Source organism: Accipiter gentilis, chromosome 30 (genome assembly GCF_929443795.1).
Source record: "Accipiter gentilis chromosome 30, bAccGen1.1, whole genome shotgun sequence".
Classification (NCBI taxonomy): Eukaryota; Metazoa; Chordata; class Aves; order Accipitriformes; family Accipitridae; genus Astur; species Astur gentilis.
Window position 1 is genome coordinate 3,347,288 of NC_064909.1, and position 17,679 is coordinate 3,364,966.

The 17,679-nt window shown below is 41.0% G+C and overlaps 2 protein-coding genes across 4 annotated transcripts in view; one reads left to right on the forward strand and one right to left on the reverse strand.

The window, feature by feature from the left end:
- Positions 1 to 14,549, reverse strand: part of RBKS (ribokinase) — a 70,297-nt gene extending 55,748 nt beyond the window's left edge. For both annotated transcript variants that reach the window (XM_049833750.1, XM_049833749.1), the window contains exon 1: positions 14,276 to 14,549. In XM_049833750.1, coding sequence (XP_049689707.1) covers positions 14,276 to 14,325 — 50 coding nt within the window. In that variant the 5' untranslated portion in view covers positions 14,326 to 14,549. The remainder of the gene's footprint in view (positions 1 to 14,275) is intronic.
- Positions 14,445 to 17,679, forward strand: part of BABAM2 (BRISC and BRCA1 A complex member 2) — a 178,975-nt gene continuing 175,740 nt past the window's right edge. Inside the window, exon 1 of one of the 2 annotated variants that reach the window (XM_049833744.1) lies at positions 14,445 to 14,823. The gene's annotated coding sequence lies outside the window, so the exon portion shown is untranslated. The remainder of the gene's footprint in view (positions 14,824 to 17,679) is intronic. The other variant, XR_007510127.1, reaches the window with a different exon arrangement.

Sequence of the window (17,679 nt, forward strand, 5' to 3'; positions counted from 1 at the left end):
TAGTGGAAATAATGCATGTAAAAGTGTCTTAATAAAAAGGAATATAATGTAAAGGCATAGAATTTAGCTTTGAGTCTGTTCTCTTTGAGTCAGTGAACAAAACTGGCTTTCTCCCCTGCTGGGAATTCCCTAGAACAGGGAAAATCCCTGTAAGATTAGAGTAGGTGTAACTAGCCACTGCCTAGTACATACAATTTACTGGCCTTTCATGATTCTCAGAACTTAACAAATACAAAGGAGAGAACAGTTCTTGCCTCCAACTAGGAATATTAGTACAACATTGTGGTGAAAATGTCTCAGACTTCTTTTGGATCTGGCTTGACATTTTGGTTTAGCCTTGGTCTCTTTTGTCTAGCTTAATTTTTAAGGATTTGAACATGTGCTATGGGAAAGTATCCATAACATGGAGACAAAAAGACCACAATTCTTTTCAAAATCTGATGTACTTGATTCATTTATGCTTTCTTCCCTTTTCATAATCCACTAAAACATCTTCTTGGAAGGCAGAAAACATTCAGGATTTATAAAGAGACTATCTCAGGAATTTAGTTAACTACAGTGTGGTTTAAATATGGGGCTATCCAGTTCTAGGTTCTTAGTCTCATTTCAGATCTTTAATGACTGAAAAAATTGTTAAGAGACAATTAGAAATCATGGAAAATCTTTTTTTTTTTTTTCTTCCTTCTATGTCCCTTAAAGTGGCAAGTTTTCCTTTAAAAGAATTTAACTTTTCAGACAATTCAAACAATTGTTATTGCTTGAATGTTTGATGGTCTGGGTTCTCTCCCTAGCCCACAGTAATGAACAGTGTAGAAACATTACCCAAACTGGTACCAGGCAAAATAATCGATACTTAAAGAGCAGCCCCTTTGCAGGACAGTGCTGAAGCACAGTGGCAGAGATAGATGTCAAAGCTTTACCCCATCATCCATTCAGATTATATTTTAAACCTGTTTGATTTTACACGATACACAGTTTGTCACCACAACACAAACAAGTGAATGATGAATTGGTGCAGAGCAGCAGGAATCTTTCCAATCAGTTTTGCCATCAGAGAAAATATGTATTCTATGAAACACACATATATATTTTTCTTTTTTTAAGACAAACTGTTTTGTAGAACTCATTACTGAATGGGTAAACAGCTGAACTGAAACAACTGGTGAAAATCTCTAGCAAGCGAGAAAATTAAATTAATGGCTGCAACTACAGGTAGGAGGGCCACAAGGGTGGTATCTTCTTATACGTGCAATCACAACCTCAATTTAAAAAGACTGAAATTCGTAACATGTAGAATGAGAACAGACGTCCATAGCTCTTCAAGAACTTCAACGAACATTTCTGTGGACCTTTTGCAGAGAAGCAAATTTTACCATCTTAGATATTAAAAGATGAAACAAATAAGGTGGCATCCAGATCAATGTCTTGAAGCATTTATGGTAGCGCACTATACTGCACTTCAGTGAAATGACAGTATTAGCATAAGATCAAAATTCCTAAATTACATTAGGAGTATGAAACCTTCAACACTAAGAAATTATTTATTAGACTAATTGCCAAAAGTAAAAAGCTTTCTCATGGAACAACAAACCTGTAACTTCTCCTCATATTGCTAGCAGTTAAATTTTGGGAAAAGGTGGGCACAACATTGATGAATTCATAATCTGTAGAATGTTTAATTCTGAACTTGAAGCTCTAAAGAGATTAAAAAACCCCAAACAAATATGAATCTATCTTCAGATATCTAAGTCTCAGCAAACATTCCATCATTCTTACCAAACATCTGTTTTGTATTTAAGAAAGATTGTGGAAATTTTCAAAATTGCTACTCTCTAACTTTATTTGCCTCCCACGTTGTTCTTCACTGATGTCTCTCAATTGTATTATTTTTGGAATTGCAGTTACATAATTATTTTCAAGGCAATCTGATGGTGATGTTAGAATAGACTGTCTCTGAAACATGCTGTGCTTACCCAGGGCTGAAGAAGGCTGCCTATGGTTCCTATGTCAAAGAGAACATTATATCAGGATGAAGTACCAGGGCTAAAGGAGAAAAACCATCACAAAACAAAACAACCTTTGCCACCCAAGCAAAGAGTGATCTTTATATGCCCAAGGACAGATAAAAATAAACAAGACATATGTGAACATTAATCTTTTCTCCACCTCTAAAAGAAAGAATTTATCAGACAACAACGAACAAAGTAGAAATAATATGGCTGAGTGGAGAGGCCACTGGATCCTTGTTCTTGTCATCATGATCTTTTATACACTGGTAAATCAACAAAGTAATCTGTGCTTCTGCTTTACTATCATACAGAAAATAAAGCACCTACAGACCCCCCTACAAATCTTGTTGTCAGTCTTTTCCAGTCTTTTCTTTTTATTTAAAAAATAAAAAAGGACCCCCCCAAACACACACTATTAAGTATTGGCATTTTGCATACAAGCATATTGTGCTTTATAAACTACAATATTAAGAACAACATCATAGATGTGTTCTCACTATATAGGCATCACAATGAAGTACAGTGCAGTCCAAATATTAATAGATTTCTTCAATATGAGGTTGCTCTAAAAGCTCATACTGTTGTGGTTTAACCCCAGCCAGCAACTAAGCACCCATGCAGCTGCTCACTCACTCCCCCCTCACCCAATGGGATGGGGGAGAAAATCGGTAAAAAAAGTAAAACTTGTGGGTTGAGATAAGAACAGTTTAATAGAACAGAAGAAACTAATAATGATAATGATAACACTAATAAAATGACAACAGTAATAATAAAAGGATTGGAATGTACAAATGATGCACAGGGCAATTGCTCACCACCCAGTTAGTCCCCAAAGCAGCGATCCCCCCACCCCCAGTCCCACCAGTTCCTATACTAGATGGGACATCCCATGGTATGGAATACCCCGTTGGCCAGTTAGGGTCAGCTGCCCTGGCTGTGTCCTGTGCCAACTTCTTGTGCCCCTCCACCCTTCTCGCTGGCTGGGCATGAGAAACTGAAAAATCCTTGACATTAATCTAAACATTACTTAGCAACAACTGAAAACATCAGTGTTATCAACATTCTTCACATACTGAACTCAAAACACAGCACTGTACCAGCTACTAGGAAGACAATTAACTATCCCAGCTGAAACCAGGATACATACCCAGGACAATAATTTTGGCAAGTATGATATTTTTCATCAAGTTTGTAAGTACAGTGCTTCCTACAGAATCCATATGGGTCACAAATGAAAAGTATAACCAAAACAATACTTAGTTTACATATACTTACTCAATATATTGTAGATAATAAAGGTAATCAATATATTTAAACTTAATATGAGACTAGAATAGACAAGACTAGACTAGACTAGCTCAGTTAGAAGGGACCTACAAGCACCATCCAGTCCAACTGCCTGACCACTTCAGGCCTAAATTCACGGTGCCTTCACTAGACAAGTTTTTACATTGAAACTCTATTACCCTTGATTCACTGATTAAAAAAAAACTTTATCTGAAGTTCAGTCTAATTATAAAGGCATCTACTAAAATCCTGGATTACAATAACTTTAAGGTTTGCAGGGCAAAGATGAGAATGGGGGGGAGAAGGAGAGGGAGGGGCTGGGATTTGCTGGACAAGGTTAACTCTCTTGTGGCACATAGGAATTTCCTGCAGATAAGTACCTTTACCATTTTCACCATTTAAGCTCTCTTGGGAAAGTCAGACCTCTAAAAATCAGGAAGGCCTAATTCTGTGTAACCCTGGCTTGTGATGCCTGCCAATGGACAACTCCTGTGTCTCCATTAGTGCCCAGAATTTAATGAGTAACAGGGAATGAAAACTGAAGAAAATTCTGCTCATTTTTGCTGCCTCTATATGGAGTACTATGAGGTCCAGCAAAACCAACTGTTTTTTCCCAACAGGCCATTTTTTACTTTGTTCTTTCTGGGGGAAAAAAAGAAGAAAAGGAAATTAATAATTAAAAAAAAGATTGAGCAATATTAATATAATTGAGGCTATTCTCAATGAATAATAGGATCAGACAATTAGAAGAAGGCATATTCACTCTCATTACAGCTGAGAACATGGAAAATGCCTGTCTTTCCACACAAGTACTGAACTTGGATCTGTCTTTCCTATTCCTTCCCATCCTTTATTTTCAGCTCTGACCAACAAGTTTTTTTTCTTGCTGCTGCTTACACTGTCAAGGTTTATGCATTTTGTATAAACAGGGATCTGAGAGACAATAGGAAGTATAGCAAGTGATGGATGGAATAAATTAGTGAAAGGGAATTATGATTCTTTGGAAGCAAAAGTTATTTTTTGAAAGATGAGAGGCAGGAAAAGAGCAATACAGAAAAGAAGTACACTGTAAGAACGTGATGTCGAAAGACAACAAGAAGAGCTGGAGGCAAAAAAGGGGAAATCATAGATGGCTCAGGGATGACATGCTATTGATCTAGTACAGGAAAAAAGGAGAAAAAATGGACTAAAGTCAGAAATGGAAAGAAGAAATAATAAAACCCAGAAGAGAGCACACAATTGATACACTCGGGAACATTATCAGCTTCTTATTTTATAATTAGTTGTCACAAAGATCAACGTGTTCTATAAAGCTGCACCAACTTGGGCAACATACTATTGAAAAACAATTTTGTATTTTCTTCAGGCTCAAAGTATATGATACTAGGCTTGGAAGAAAGCAGGGATATCAGCATCAAATAACTTACTGCAACTTGATATAGAGGCTAACAACTGGAGCCATATAAAACAAGCAAAAAAACCCTTACTGTAAAGTCCTATGGAAAGAACAGCTCAGACAGCTCCTAGAGGCAATATTATATATACGCCTGCCCAGAGTATTTTTACACAAATTTATTACCATCGACTCTGTATGATTTTTATTGCAGCTTTTGATTTGTGCCAGCAGCTCTTTACTGTCAGGAGTACTAAAATTCATTCGAAGATATTTATGTCTAGAAATGCATCTAGGAAAATGTTTATTTCCATTAACAATACAGATAGCAAGTCATTCATTAGCAACAGAACAGAACTATTAAACATATCATTCTGTGGCTCATAAAGGGTGAGGAAATACAATAGTCTTAGTGTTCGGTTTTAAAATATAGTGCCTAACAACTGTTCATTGTGACAAATATTTTCAAAGGAGTTCCTTTAGACAATTTCCCCTTTTGACTGTAGTGAATCTTGTCTGGAAAACACCTCCAGACTGAAAAGGCAAGATATGTTTTATTTTAAAGTCAAAAAGAATTTCCAATAATAGCAGGGACAATAACCAAAACAATAAAAAACTGTGGGAGTTACATAGTAAAAGAGTTTTCATTGGAGCAAGAAATTATAGGTACATTCATAACACAACATAATATTCAGTCTGTATCACTGGGATACAGCAGAAGCCCAAGGACTACCCTAAGTACTGACAATGCAAATGCCCAGTGTATCACTGTTTTGCATGCTATTTACTTGGAACTGCACAGATGTCTAAGAACCCTACAGAAAGCAAAAGGCAACAGTTGTGCTATCTATAAAGAGGGATGTTATAATGTGAAGCCATGGTCATACGCTATTGTGCATTGCTGAGATAAAGCATCTTTCTGTAGCAGAAATGAACACAAACCCCTTACTCCTGATGTTGATATTGGACAATTAGTAAACAAGCTTTTATCCGAACAGCCTCTTCGCTGATCATAATGTTATTTCCTGACCCTTCATTTTCTTCAAACAGAAGTGTCACTCTGGGTTTACCAGAGACAGATGAAGGCTCAGCAGGAATGCAGAATGATAGGGAAGCTGCACACTCGGGAGGTTGCTGTAACATCACCTGACTTTACGCTCAGTAAATATGGGTCAGGTCTATTATGGCATTAGTAATCTCAGCCTCCAAAAACTACATACAATAATTCTGTCTGGCTTTTGTTCCATTCCAGCTTAGTTCCATTTCCATGAATGCCAATGGGAAAAGCAATTTCTTTCTACTGTAGTTACTAACATGGCAATAATTTCAGGCAGAACCTTTTCACATCCTAGCTTTCTGTGAAACTGGACTTATGCAAGTCTTGTATGTAATTAAGGCACACCATTTTGAGATTTTTTTCTAATGTTCTGACCCACTTTATTTAAACAGATATTTTATGAGAGTTCATTTCTGTTACATGGGAAAACAGACAGGCTGAAATGTGCACAGGTGTAGTGTATTTCTGTAATTAAAACTACATTACCAAAAAATGGCTACAAATTTTGTCTTGTGTTGCAATACCTAGACTGATGATGTTCTTTCTCTTTAAACTTTTATCTAATCTCTTTTCCCTTTCTCTTCACTCTTATTTAGAAAACTCTACTTCCTTGGCTTAAAAATTCTTAAGTATTTGAAGGGATGAAATAAATTATGTTGTGAATCCACCATTTTCTTCTTGGAGTATTAGCAAATGTTTTAACACTGGACACTACATTTTAAATGAATGCATTTTCTTTTGCTGTCACAGTGTTGAAACTGGCCTCTGCTGTCACCAACCCAGGAGAAAGCATGTACATACTTAGGAAGGTTCAACAAAGAGATTCAGCTACTGGTAGCTGGCAAATAGGGCACCCATTAAAAAGATGAAAAGACTGATAACCAGGTTGTTTTACTTTTGTGGGTAGTGTATAATAGCTTACTGACCTCCAAAGGGGAAAAATGCCAGTCTAATGAGCCTAGAAAATTGTGATACTTTAAGTCAAGCATTTAAGTACCTCTGAATAACAAAACAATAAGTACCATGGTGTTTCAGACCAGGCGAGAGAACACAAAATGGAGTAGCTGATTTTCTCTCCCATTAGGAAATATACCCCCAAAAACTTATCACCTGCTAGGATCACAATGTTTCTGGATTCATTTATTCCATTACCAAGTGAACTCTCTAGAGAATTAAGCAATAGTTTCCCTGCCTCATATGGACTAAACCTAAAAGCTTGGTAAACACTAGTTTTATCTCACAAACCATAATTTTTAATTGCTAACACACATAGGAAAGGCATAATCCTCCACTGATGATATCATAGTCTACTGCCATGGAAATGACTGCAATATCATAAACACAGGTTTAAGGTGACCTCACTTTTGTATGAAAGAGGGAAATTTCATTGGAATGTGAATGACATCGGGAATAAAGACACAGAGATACTATACAGTGAAAAAAGTCTCTTACTATCAGTTAAAATATGGAAGATGAAGATGATAGCTAGACATGCAGCTGAACAGAAAAGGGGTTCTCCTGTCCAAACACTGTATTACTGCCTATGAGTCTTCGAACAGAGACAGCCCTCTGAACTCTGTCTGGGTTCGACTCCATAAGTTCACTACACCAGACACGAGTGAAATCCCTGCCCTGACAGGCTTACAGTTTAACCACAAGAAAATGAACAAAGTATAGCTATAAGAATAGTGTAGGATCACAGAAAACATTGTAGCTGGAATGCTTCCTAGAATGAGTAAGTACTTCAGAAGTGGGAGGAAGAGAACTATACAGCCTCTTGAAGCACACAAAATAACATGAAGTCAAACGCAAATGCATAAGTACCATCTCAGTGCAGCAAATGCTAAGTATTTTGGCATTGGCTCAGGAAAATACATATATTTAACCTTCAGCTCTGAAGTACTCTGAAAGGCGTCAAACAACTCAAGGACTGGAGTTGAAATTTGTGTGTAAGCTTTGTGTTGCTGTGAGCTCGGAATGTTGAGTACTGTGCAGGACCCCAAACTGAGATGAGACGAGAAGCTTGAGCCACGAACTGGGAGTGGAGAAATGTAGAAGGCGATAATGATCTCACTTAAGTAGAACCTTTCATCTTGAAAGATCTCAAAGCAATTTACAAACTTAAACAGACCAGACACTGCAGCTGGTAAGAACAGAAGCAGACAGCTGGGAACTCATTCATGGGAAGGAGGAGGTAACAGAGGACTTACTAGGTGCCATCTTCCAAAATGGTGGTGCTGGGAGAAGACAGCAGGCTAAACCACAGCTTTTGCCTGAACCTTGCCATGCAGCCATGGGAGAAAAGTGCAAAAAGCAAACAGGCAACCAGAGCTGGCAGAAACAGAAGCAGAAAAACAGGGGGACACTGGATAGCTGTCACTGTTAGGATAGTAGTTTCCCTGCCTTTTATCTCAAACTCAACTCCATAGACTCTTCACACTTTCTGCAGTAAAACCTTACGTCTTCCCTATTATTTTTGCCCTTTTTAAGACCTTCCTCCAACTTCTCTTTATCTTTTTCCTATCTTTTTACAAAGCAAACTTCCCCTCTTCACCTCCTCCAACTCCAAAATGTTTTCCAAATGCATAGTAGGACAAGTAGTGCTACCTCTTGGTTACTGGGAAGCCAAAGAAATTACTTCAGCTATGGCATTCATGTAGTACAGGCCTGACTGTAGTACCACAAGGGCTATTCTTTAGGTCAAAAGCACTACTGAATACATACTACTAAAACTGAACTAGATAAAGAATTCTAAAAAACAAGAGTCATATTAGTTATTGCTGAAATGGAATTGCTTCTGGAAGGAACAACAGTGCCTAGTTACAGTACAGTAGCTTAGGACACAAAATGAAGACACCAAGTGAAAGGGCAGGGACGTTTCAATGAAATAGAATCCAGAAAGCAACACTTTTGTTGTACTTAAGTTAAAAGACATTGTGTGACCAGTTTCACATTTATATTTCCTAAGACTTTTAAAACATCCACATTTCCATTTGGGAAGGGCTAAAAAAAGTTTTCATGGGTAAGAGCCAAAGACAAGTGTTGAACAGGTGTTGTAGCACCACCAGTCCTTCTTAGAGAGGACCCACAGCATCCTCTGTTGCACAAACAACAGTTTCTTTCAGAAAGTGCCAGCTGGGATCAATAATGCACTGACTTTTGCTTGGGGTTCATAATCTCCATTGCAAATGCAGCTTTTGTAATGGGTTAAAAAGTCATTGGTGGCTTTGCCCTAGTTATTTTGTGTTAATTTAAGAAACACCCAACCAAACATTTTCCCTCCTTTTTCCCCCTTCACTATTTTGTCATTTTTTGTTAGAGGAACTTTGTTGAAAGCTTTTCAGGTCTGGAGTATAACACCAAATACTTTTAACACACTAAAACATTAAACTGTGTCTCATCCTAAAATAAACGGATCACTCAGATTTTGCGGGAGGATGATGGTTTAATGACAGTTTACAGCAGTGAAAGGCTTCTCCTGACATGAATGAGCTTGGATCAGGCCTCACATCAGATGAGCAGTGTCTGGGTCATTACAGATACCCAAAAGCTGTACATGAACAGAACACGATTTTCTTACTGAATTCCATTACTGAGGATTTCATTAACTGGATTTTTATCCAGTTTTTCTTTTTGGGCTCCCAAGACACAGCTTGCTTTCTGCCAGGCGAGAGAAGGCAAAGGGGTGTTTCTCTAAACCACATCTAGGTACTCTAAAATGAGGGTAGAACAACAAAACACTGAGCCTGCGCATCTTGGGTTTACTATACACCCAAACTTTTCTAGGTCAAAGAAGACAAGGGAATAGTACAGGCTCTGAAATCAAGCCCAGATTTTTCACTATTACATAAACTAAACAATTCACAGATGACACATTCTCTCATGCCTTGATGCCTTTCTCTGGATCCAAAAGATTAATTTCCTCAACTGGACTAAGCTTGTATTCCTTCACAGTTGTGCTTTCCCATGCTGCTGGCAATGGCAGATTGACTAGAATGAGGAGTGGCTGCTGCAGGGGAAGCATTACAGATAAAAACAAAAACACAAATGAAATGGATTTGAAGGATTCTAGAACACTTTTCTCTGCTGCTAGGAGAAGCTGAAGAGCAGAAAAAAACATTAAAGCAAGAAAAAACATTAAAACTTGGTGACTGTGCATGCATGAGAAATGGTGGAAATACACACGTGAAAGACCTGGAAACAAAGCAAAGAAGAAAATGAAGTCATATGTGAGACTTTCTCTGCTCACTCAAAAGAAACATAAGAAAATTACTTTCCCTATTCCCACAAAAAAAGCCTGAAATTATTGTCCCAAATATTGCACTTTAACAAAGAAAGTACAGACATAGCTTTGGATCATGGACATTTCCAATGAGCCATTTACTTCAGTACTTCAGCTCACAATAACCACCACTAGAGACTCAAGAGGAAGATGCAGAATGTCACTAATGGAGATAAATGCCTTTGCCATTTTGCACAAGCAGAGATTGTGCTCGGTTAGCATGATTCGATGCGTCCATCAGGCTACTCTGAGATGTTTATTTCGGATGTGCATTTGTCACCACTGTCCACTCCAGTCTAGCAACATACTACTTTGTAGCTCAATGCTTTCTCTGCCACGTCTTTCTTCTCTTGCTGAATGCTTTCAATCAATCAGTTTAGTATTTGTAATAATTATTAACGACGGTTGTTAGAACAAGGGACTGGAAGCAGAACTTCTAGTTCTACTCCCTACAGAGAATGAAGCAACCTGAGGGAAGAAAAGAGGTCCACAGAAAACCAAGACTTCAAATTTTGAACATCCTAACAAACACAGTTTTCCAGTATTTGGACTGTGGTCTCATTCTCTTGAGTTAAAGTGAAAAACTGTTGCTGTTGTGACTATCCAAAGACTGTTTTTCCATCTTACATTTTGTTCTTTGCTTCTGCTGTTTTCAGTTGCCATGCCAAAGTTTCTCCTGTTTATTCTAATTGTTTTAGTGTGTCTGACTCTCATTGGTTTATATGTTTAGTCTTGTCCTGATTTAATATGAATTAAAATGCCAATGCCACGACCAGTCTGCAAATATGAGTCAGAACAGAAACTATTTAAATAAGACTATGGATGGTTCCTGTCTGGTTTGATATCTAGATCATATAGAATAATGCTGATTTTGTTTTCTACTACTATTGCCTGCTATTGCCAATGAAATGTTGATTGTGACTGTGACCACAAATATGTTTTTTTCCTGGTCCTATTAAGCCAAAAGAGTGTGGTTTACTGCATGTATGTACGTGAGGTTGTTTTGATTATACTAAATTCACTTTAGAAAACCCACATTCTGCCACTGCAGTGCCACAGGACAATGAGAAAAGAATTTCCAATGAGAACAAGTGTTTTAAAAGCAAACCACTGGGCCCCTTCCCTTTACAAGAATTCTAAGACACACTACCCTTTCTTCTGAATTTGATTATTTCCCCAAATTACATCTGAATACTGTCTTCAACAGAAGGTCCCCATCCTTTTCCATCTCAGTCATTATGTAAGACAAAGCAAATTTCAAACTGTACATTTCCATTTCACACAGAAGTTACGCTTCTTTAAATCATTAGTTTACTGTATTGAGTAAAAACATTACGTGCTAACTTTTTTTTAGTGGTGAATCTGGCTACTGTATGTCTACTACTAGCTTGAAGCTTATCTTTCTGATTTTTGGTACCTTGCCTCTACAGACCTGGGAATGTTTACCATTTAATGTCTGTCACTGAGCTTCTAGCTTTCCAGATGTATTTTAAAGGGCCAACATAGTACGTTATCAGTTTGAGTTATAACATAGCATTGTCTAGCTCTGGCAGAGTCTCAATTAATATGATTATCTTCTAGGAAAGATAGGCTTTAGTGTTGAGTGGTGAATATGCCTATCAAACACAATGTGTCCAAAAATGTGTCTGACCTCCTTTGTGTGACTCTCACTCCTAATTTAGTTTATTCAGTCTACTCCAAATGGGTGACAGACAGGCATTTAACATCATCACTGCTGTCCATGCCTTTTACAAACTGAAACATCAGTATAAATGACAGACAAACTCACGAAACCCTGATGCTCTTTCATCCCAGCTGAAATGAACACTAGCTGTAAACCTAGAATATACAGCCCCCTCTAAATGCCGGATATAAAGACAGTCAAGAGATATGCTCCTGGCATCAATCCTAATCCTAACTTGGCAGTTTTTACCACATTTAATAAAGCTTGCTTATTGTTCCTTATTTCATAGCTTTGCTCTCCACCTAGGCACATCCCAGCCTACAGTTTAGTACTTTACAGTAATTTACTAGGATTTTTGTAACACAGGATATATATTTAAACTATGTCTACATGGGTACTACATGGAGATTTCAGTCAGATTGAGCTGTTGCCAGCTAAACAGACTCTTTTTCTTATTAAGTGCCTGAACTCCTGTGCTAGTAGCAGAAAGAATGAGGCTGTCCCTTCTTTTTCAGTTGAAGCAAATTAGCTTATCAATAATAAAAAGCCCTTCACTGCTCCTTAAAGTAGAGGCGAGTAATGATGAGTCAGATACATTCTTGTGATAGCATTTGTACAATTTAAGAAACCCTCTCAGTTAAATTAAAAGTGAAATGGCTTTTCTTCAACAATTCACTTAATCTCAGTCTAACAGCATCTATGGCTACAACCCATGGTTTAATCTCTGGTTACAGTATGGCCAGTTAATATGGCTTCAAATAAATGACTGTATTTCTATCATATCAAATGCAACCAAAAAAATTGGAGTTTTCTTTTTTGTTTGCTTGTTTAAGTGTCAAGAAAAAGCCCAAAGCTGTGGCTGTCAGCAGTGCTTAAACTGGTAGATGATTTTTGGATGATTTTTCCCCCCATGTTTTAGAAAGTCAGGAAAAAGAATGTCTTCAGGTTAGAGCACCATGTTTTATATTTCAATGTAACATCGTAAGCATCTGATAGCTCATTCACACATAATGTCAAGATCAGTTCTACGAGATCTTATTCTGACTTACAAGACAACTATTCTTGGAAAGCTGCTGGTGTGTTCTGCAGATTACGTAAAGCATTAAATTTTTCTAACACAGGTTCTATCATTATTTAAGGGTTTTCATCATTTCTACAACACATCTCTACGCCTAAACTGTACTTACTCCTCAGCATATTCTTCTAATCATGTATGCTACACTTTCTTGACCCACAGGCTTTGATATAATTGTCTGCTGATTGAGGAATTGTTTTTTTTTACTGCAGAATTCCCAGCAGGACAAGCTGATGCAGTCCAGATACATGTACTTTTAAATCCTATTTTAACCAAGACTGCATATATAGTTTAAAAACAGATGTGTTCAAAATAGTGCAAATCAAAGACTGATTTGAAAGTTTACTGCGGCTGACAAGGTCAGCCAGTTTAGGTTAGTATTTGCATCGTTGCCAACTCTCGCAATTTTGCTTGAATTCTTCTGATATTTAGTATTCACTATAAAACCCAGGCTGCTGGAACCAAGAGTTTTCATGAACTTCTGTACTTTAAAAGAAGTTTCCAAACCTTACCAATGTATTTAAAAAAAAAAAAAAAAAAAAAAAAAGGGGCAATGAGACCCGAGTACCTAGTTCTAAAAGCAAAATGAATAAAAAGGAATCAGGACATTCCTTTAAAAAAGGATTTAATAACTTAAACACCAGCTTTGGGGTACAGAGGTGCTAAATTTTTGAGGGTTTCCTATTTCCACTTCTTGAGCTATTTGGATATGAAGGAAGGCCTTCTCTCTGTTCTTTCAAAGTGTCACATAAAATGTTGTCTGCAAGCAGTCAACTTAGAACCTACTTTTTTCATGGAGCTAACTTTGTTTTTTTTGCAATATTAAGCTTGCTTTCTTGCTTTTCTAGTGGAGACAAGTGCTTTGAACTGAAAACATGTTACAGTTGACCAGCTTTATTCACCTTCATAAAATCGTTTCAAACTCCTCTGCTGATAAAGAGTATCAGAGTTCACGATTTCCCATGTGGGTTACTATGAAATGCTGCTTTTCTAGCAAGGCTAATGCCGAGCCACCTAGCACAGATGAAAACACAAACCCAAGTCTCTCTTCTCCCTAAAGTTAAAGACAGCTGATCAAAGCTCCAGCAGACAACACGTTCAAACTTCTCCCCGTTCCCACAGCCTTCTTTCAAAGTATTATTTGCAGGGCTGACATCACCCGGGCCCAGCCACCCCCACGGGCGGTTCTGCTCCTTCCCCCTGCCCCTGCCGCAGCCAACTCCTCGCCTCGGTGCCCTCCGCCCAGGGCCGAGAGCTCCTCGCCGCCGCACCCGGCGCCGACCCCGCTTCTCCTCTCCAGGCCTGGAGAGAGACCTGACACCCGGGTCGGGGTGCATCCCGGCCCAGCCTGCCCTTGGGAGGCGCAGGCAGCCTCCGCTCCGCCCCGGGCACCGAGACGCCCCGCGCTCCCTCGACCTCGGGGCCCCTCCGTCCGGCGAGGGCAGGAAGTCGGCTGCCGGCCTGCGGGAGCCCCCCCCGGGTACTAACCTGACCAGATCGGTCATACAGGATCCCACAACCACCACATCAGCGGCCATGGCGCCAGGGCACGGGGCAGCCGCAGGCCCCACAGCCTAGCCAAGGCGCTGCTCAGGCCTTGAACCCTGGACCCGGCCTTCGCGCCAGGCCCCGCCGCCGCCGTCGCGGCGGCTTCCCCTGTTGCCACGGGCGACGGGCGAGGGAGGAGGTGGCGGCGGCCGGCCCGCAGGGGCCTTCGGCCGGGAGGGGTGCCCCTGGCGAACGCCTGCTGGCAGGGCCGCCCCCTCCCTCCTCGCCCTCTCCCCCACCCCGCTTCGGCCGCGACGGAACCGCAGACCCACGCCTGCGCGGCGGGACGGCCCGCCAGGCACTGCGGCGGCCGCCAATATGGAGGCCAGCGAAGACCCCTCCGGCCCGAGGAGCGGCGGCGGCGGCGGCGGCGGAGGCGCGCACGCCGCGTGGCGGGGCGGGAGCGGGGGCGCGCACGCCGGGCGCGGGTGGACGGACGTGCGTGTGTCCGCGGCCGTTGCTAAGCGGCTGTGTTCCGGCCGCCGTAGGTATGGCGGGGCCTGGACCGGGCCGGGCACTGGGCGGGAGGGAGTCAGCGCCCCTGCCAGCCCCGGGGGAGCGGCGCGGAGGGCGGGCGGGCTGGCTGGCTGGCTGGCTTGCTTCTGCCCCGGCCCTCGCCCCCGCGTCCGCCTCCTCCACCAGTCTCGGGGCGAGCGGGGACCCGGCGCCGGAGGCTGCAGGCCCGGCTCGGCGGAGCTGGCTGGGAGGCGGCACGGGGGCCGGTACGGCCCAGGGCGACGACTGGCCTAAGCACCGCCCGGCCGTGGCCCGGCCCGCTCCCGGGCGCCGCCGCCGTGGCGGGGCGGGGCGGCGCGGCGCGGCACGCAGCGCCTGGGGTGGCGGGGCCCGCCGCCTGTGCACGAGGCTGCCGCGGCTCGTAGTGTCGGCACGTGGCCTGGGGAGCCTCGCCGAGGCGGGGGGCGGCGGGGGAGGGAGCGGGGCTGGGCAGGGGTCAGTCCAGCGTGCGTTCTGTCGTGCCGAGGCTGAGGGAGTTTGGGGGTTTATTCGGAGCTCCGCAGATCAACGTCACAGGTTGCGTTGCAGGCTGGCGGGGATGCGTTCCGGTGCGGTGGCAGGAGGTGGAGGTGGCCGTGGGGTCCCCTCGTTTCCCCACGCCCAGACACCCGTGACCGCCACCCTCAAAGTGAAAATCACAAAACCAGATTGCCGACAGCCAAGCCCAGAGGGTTAGACAGGAGAGGTTCCCTCGTGCTTCAAGGCCTCCATCGCAGTATTCGCCTCTGCCTTCTTGCAGCTTCACTGAACGCCTGTAATGTTATTGCTGGTGGTGGAGGAACAGAGTATCTTGCGTCCCGACACGTTCTCTGGTGCCCAAAGCAGTGTCTGGGCTTTTACAGTTGCTGTGAAGCGTATGTTATGTTTGCCTGAAGTTGTTATGGTAGGCAGCTGAATCTAAAAGGGTTCAACTATTAGTTTGTTTACTTCTTTCAAATGTTTTGTTTTGGAAGGGAAACGGTATAGTGAATTTTGTTTTTTGTTAATTCCCTTGAGTGAGTTTGTGTTGTTTCCGGTACTGTGGGAAAATTAAGCTGCGGAAAAACATGTATATGACAACTCAAACTTATGAAAATGTTACTTATTGTGTTATAGTTTGTAAAGACCTTTGTTTACAAAATAAATCAGTGAGTTTAATCGATAGTGACCCTTGAAGTATTGTGTATGTGGCTTGTTATGTTGAAGGTATTGTGGATCTTAAAGCAATGATGCAGTAAAACCAGGAAAAGTGGATAGCAGTCACTTATATCTTGTTTTGACAATATCTACATATTGTAGTAACAAAAAGGTAAGGGATCTCATCTTGCGGTTCATTTTGGAAGGTACATCTGTTCAACTTTGATCACCAAGTGTATGTCTTGTGAGACTTCTCTTATATCTCACAATTCTACCCTCATATCTCTTACAGTCCCCTTAAAATGTGCCATTATCAGAACCAACTCTGAGATCTTTGCGTATACCTTTAAGATGACTAGAAAGATAGCTTGCTTTTCAGCATGTTTTTCATGGTTTACGAAGTTCTTACCTTCATCAGTCCAGCTGCCCCTCTGCTTGAAATTACTTTTCCCTATAGTAGAGCTGGGATGACTGAAATATGTGCCTTGTTTTAGCCACTCTTGTGCAAAGTACCATTTTAGTTTAAACTCACTTTTATTAGCGGTTCAATCTAAGCCATTGGACTCTGCGTTGAAATAGGTCAAGCATGGACTTGTGTTCTTTCAGTGCCTCTGGGGAAGAATAAAGGTGAGTAGGCAGAAATTTTTGGTAGAAAAGTAACAGAGGAGGTAGCATCTTAAATTGCTGCAGGTGTTTGCTAAGCAAACTGAAGTTATTGCCCATTGTCAATTACGGCAAATCATGTATGTGAAGACAACATGTTATATGTTAGGACATGGGTATTTAGCCTTCAGCTTCCTTGCTGTCATAAAATGTAAGAACCAGTGTATTAAAGATAAGTACTATTTTTAGGAAGTCTTTATTAGTTTTTTTTGTTTGCCTTAAAGTGCCTGGCCTTTGCTTTATTCAGATACATTCTGAATAGCTAGGATAAATACTCCTTCTTGACCATTGCTTCATGCTACTCAAAGGTGAATGACTTTCATGAGAACAAAATGTATAACTTCAGTGTTGCTACCAGTTACAGGGAATTAATCAGTTTGTAGCATATCCATTGGTTATAACTAATGCTTGTGAAGTGAGTGTTAGAAACAACAGAAAACTGCAACTACCGCCATGAGTTGTTCACACCCTCTTTATAGAACACAAATACAGCAGTCCACGTGGCATTTTGTAAGGAAGTAAGCAAGTTTAAGTATGAGCTCTTCTGCCCCACTTGTCAGAGGCATGTTTATGTTACCTTAAGTAATTTACGGCTTTGTTTTCTAAAAATGTCAGCTTCAGTTAATTTTCAGATGAAACTGTGCCTAAAAATATGATCAAATATGTTAACTTTTTAATAGGTTACTTACCTTTCTTTTTTTTCACTTTTCCTACCAGAGTTGTTTGTCCATTCTAGCCTTTTTGTGGTGCAATGAGTTAAAATGTGTGCATGATCAGTTTCTGCATTTCAGCTAAAAAGCAGCAGGTTCTTAAAGTGTGTTAACTTAGTGGCCTAACTGATTTAGCATAGGGTCACCCAATTGCAAGCACTTCTGAAAAAGCTTAAAACGTGTATACATCAGCTTCCTGATTTTTTTTTTGTGAATGAAGGTACCTTTCAAAGAGTATGGTGATACCACTGAAAGAAAAGCTGTGTTAGCCTTTAAAAGGCATCGTGAAATGCTGTAAATAGCTACCTAATGAAGTAATGTAAAAGTAATGCTGATAAT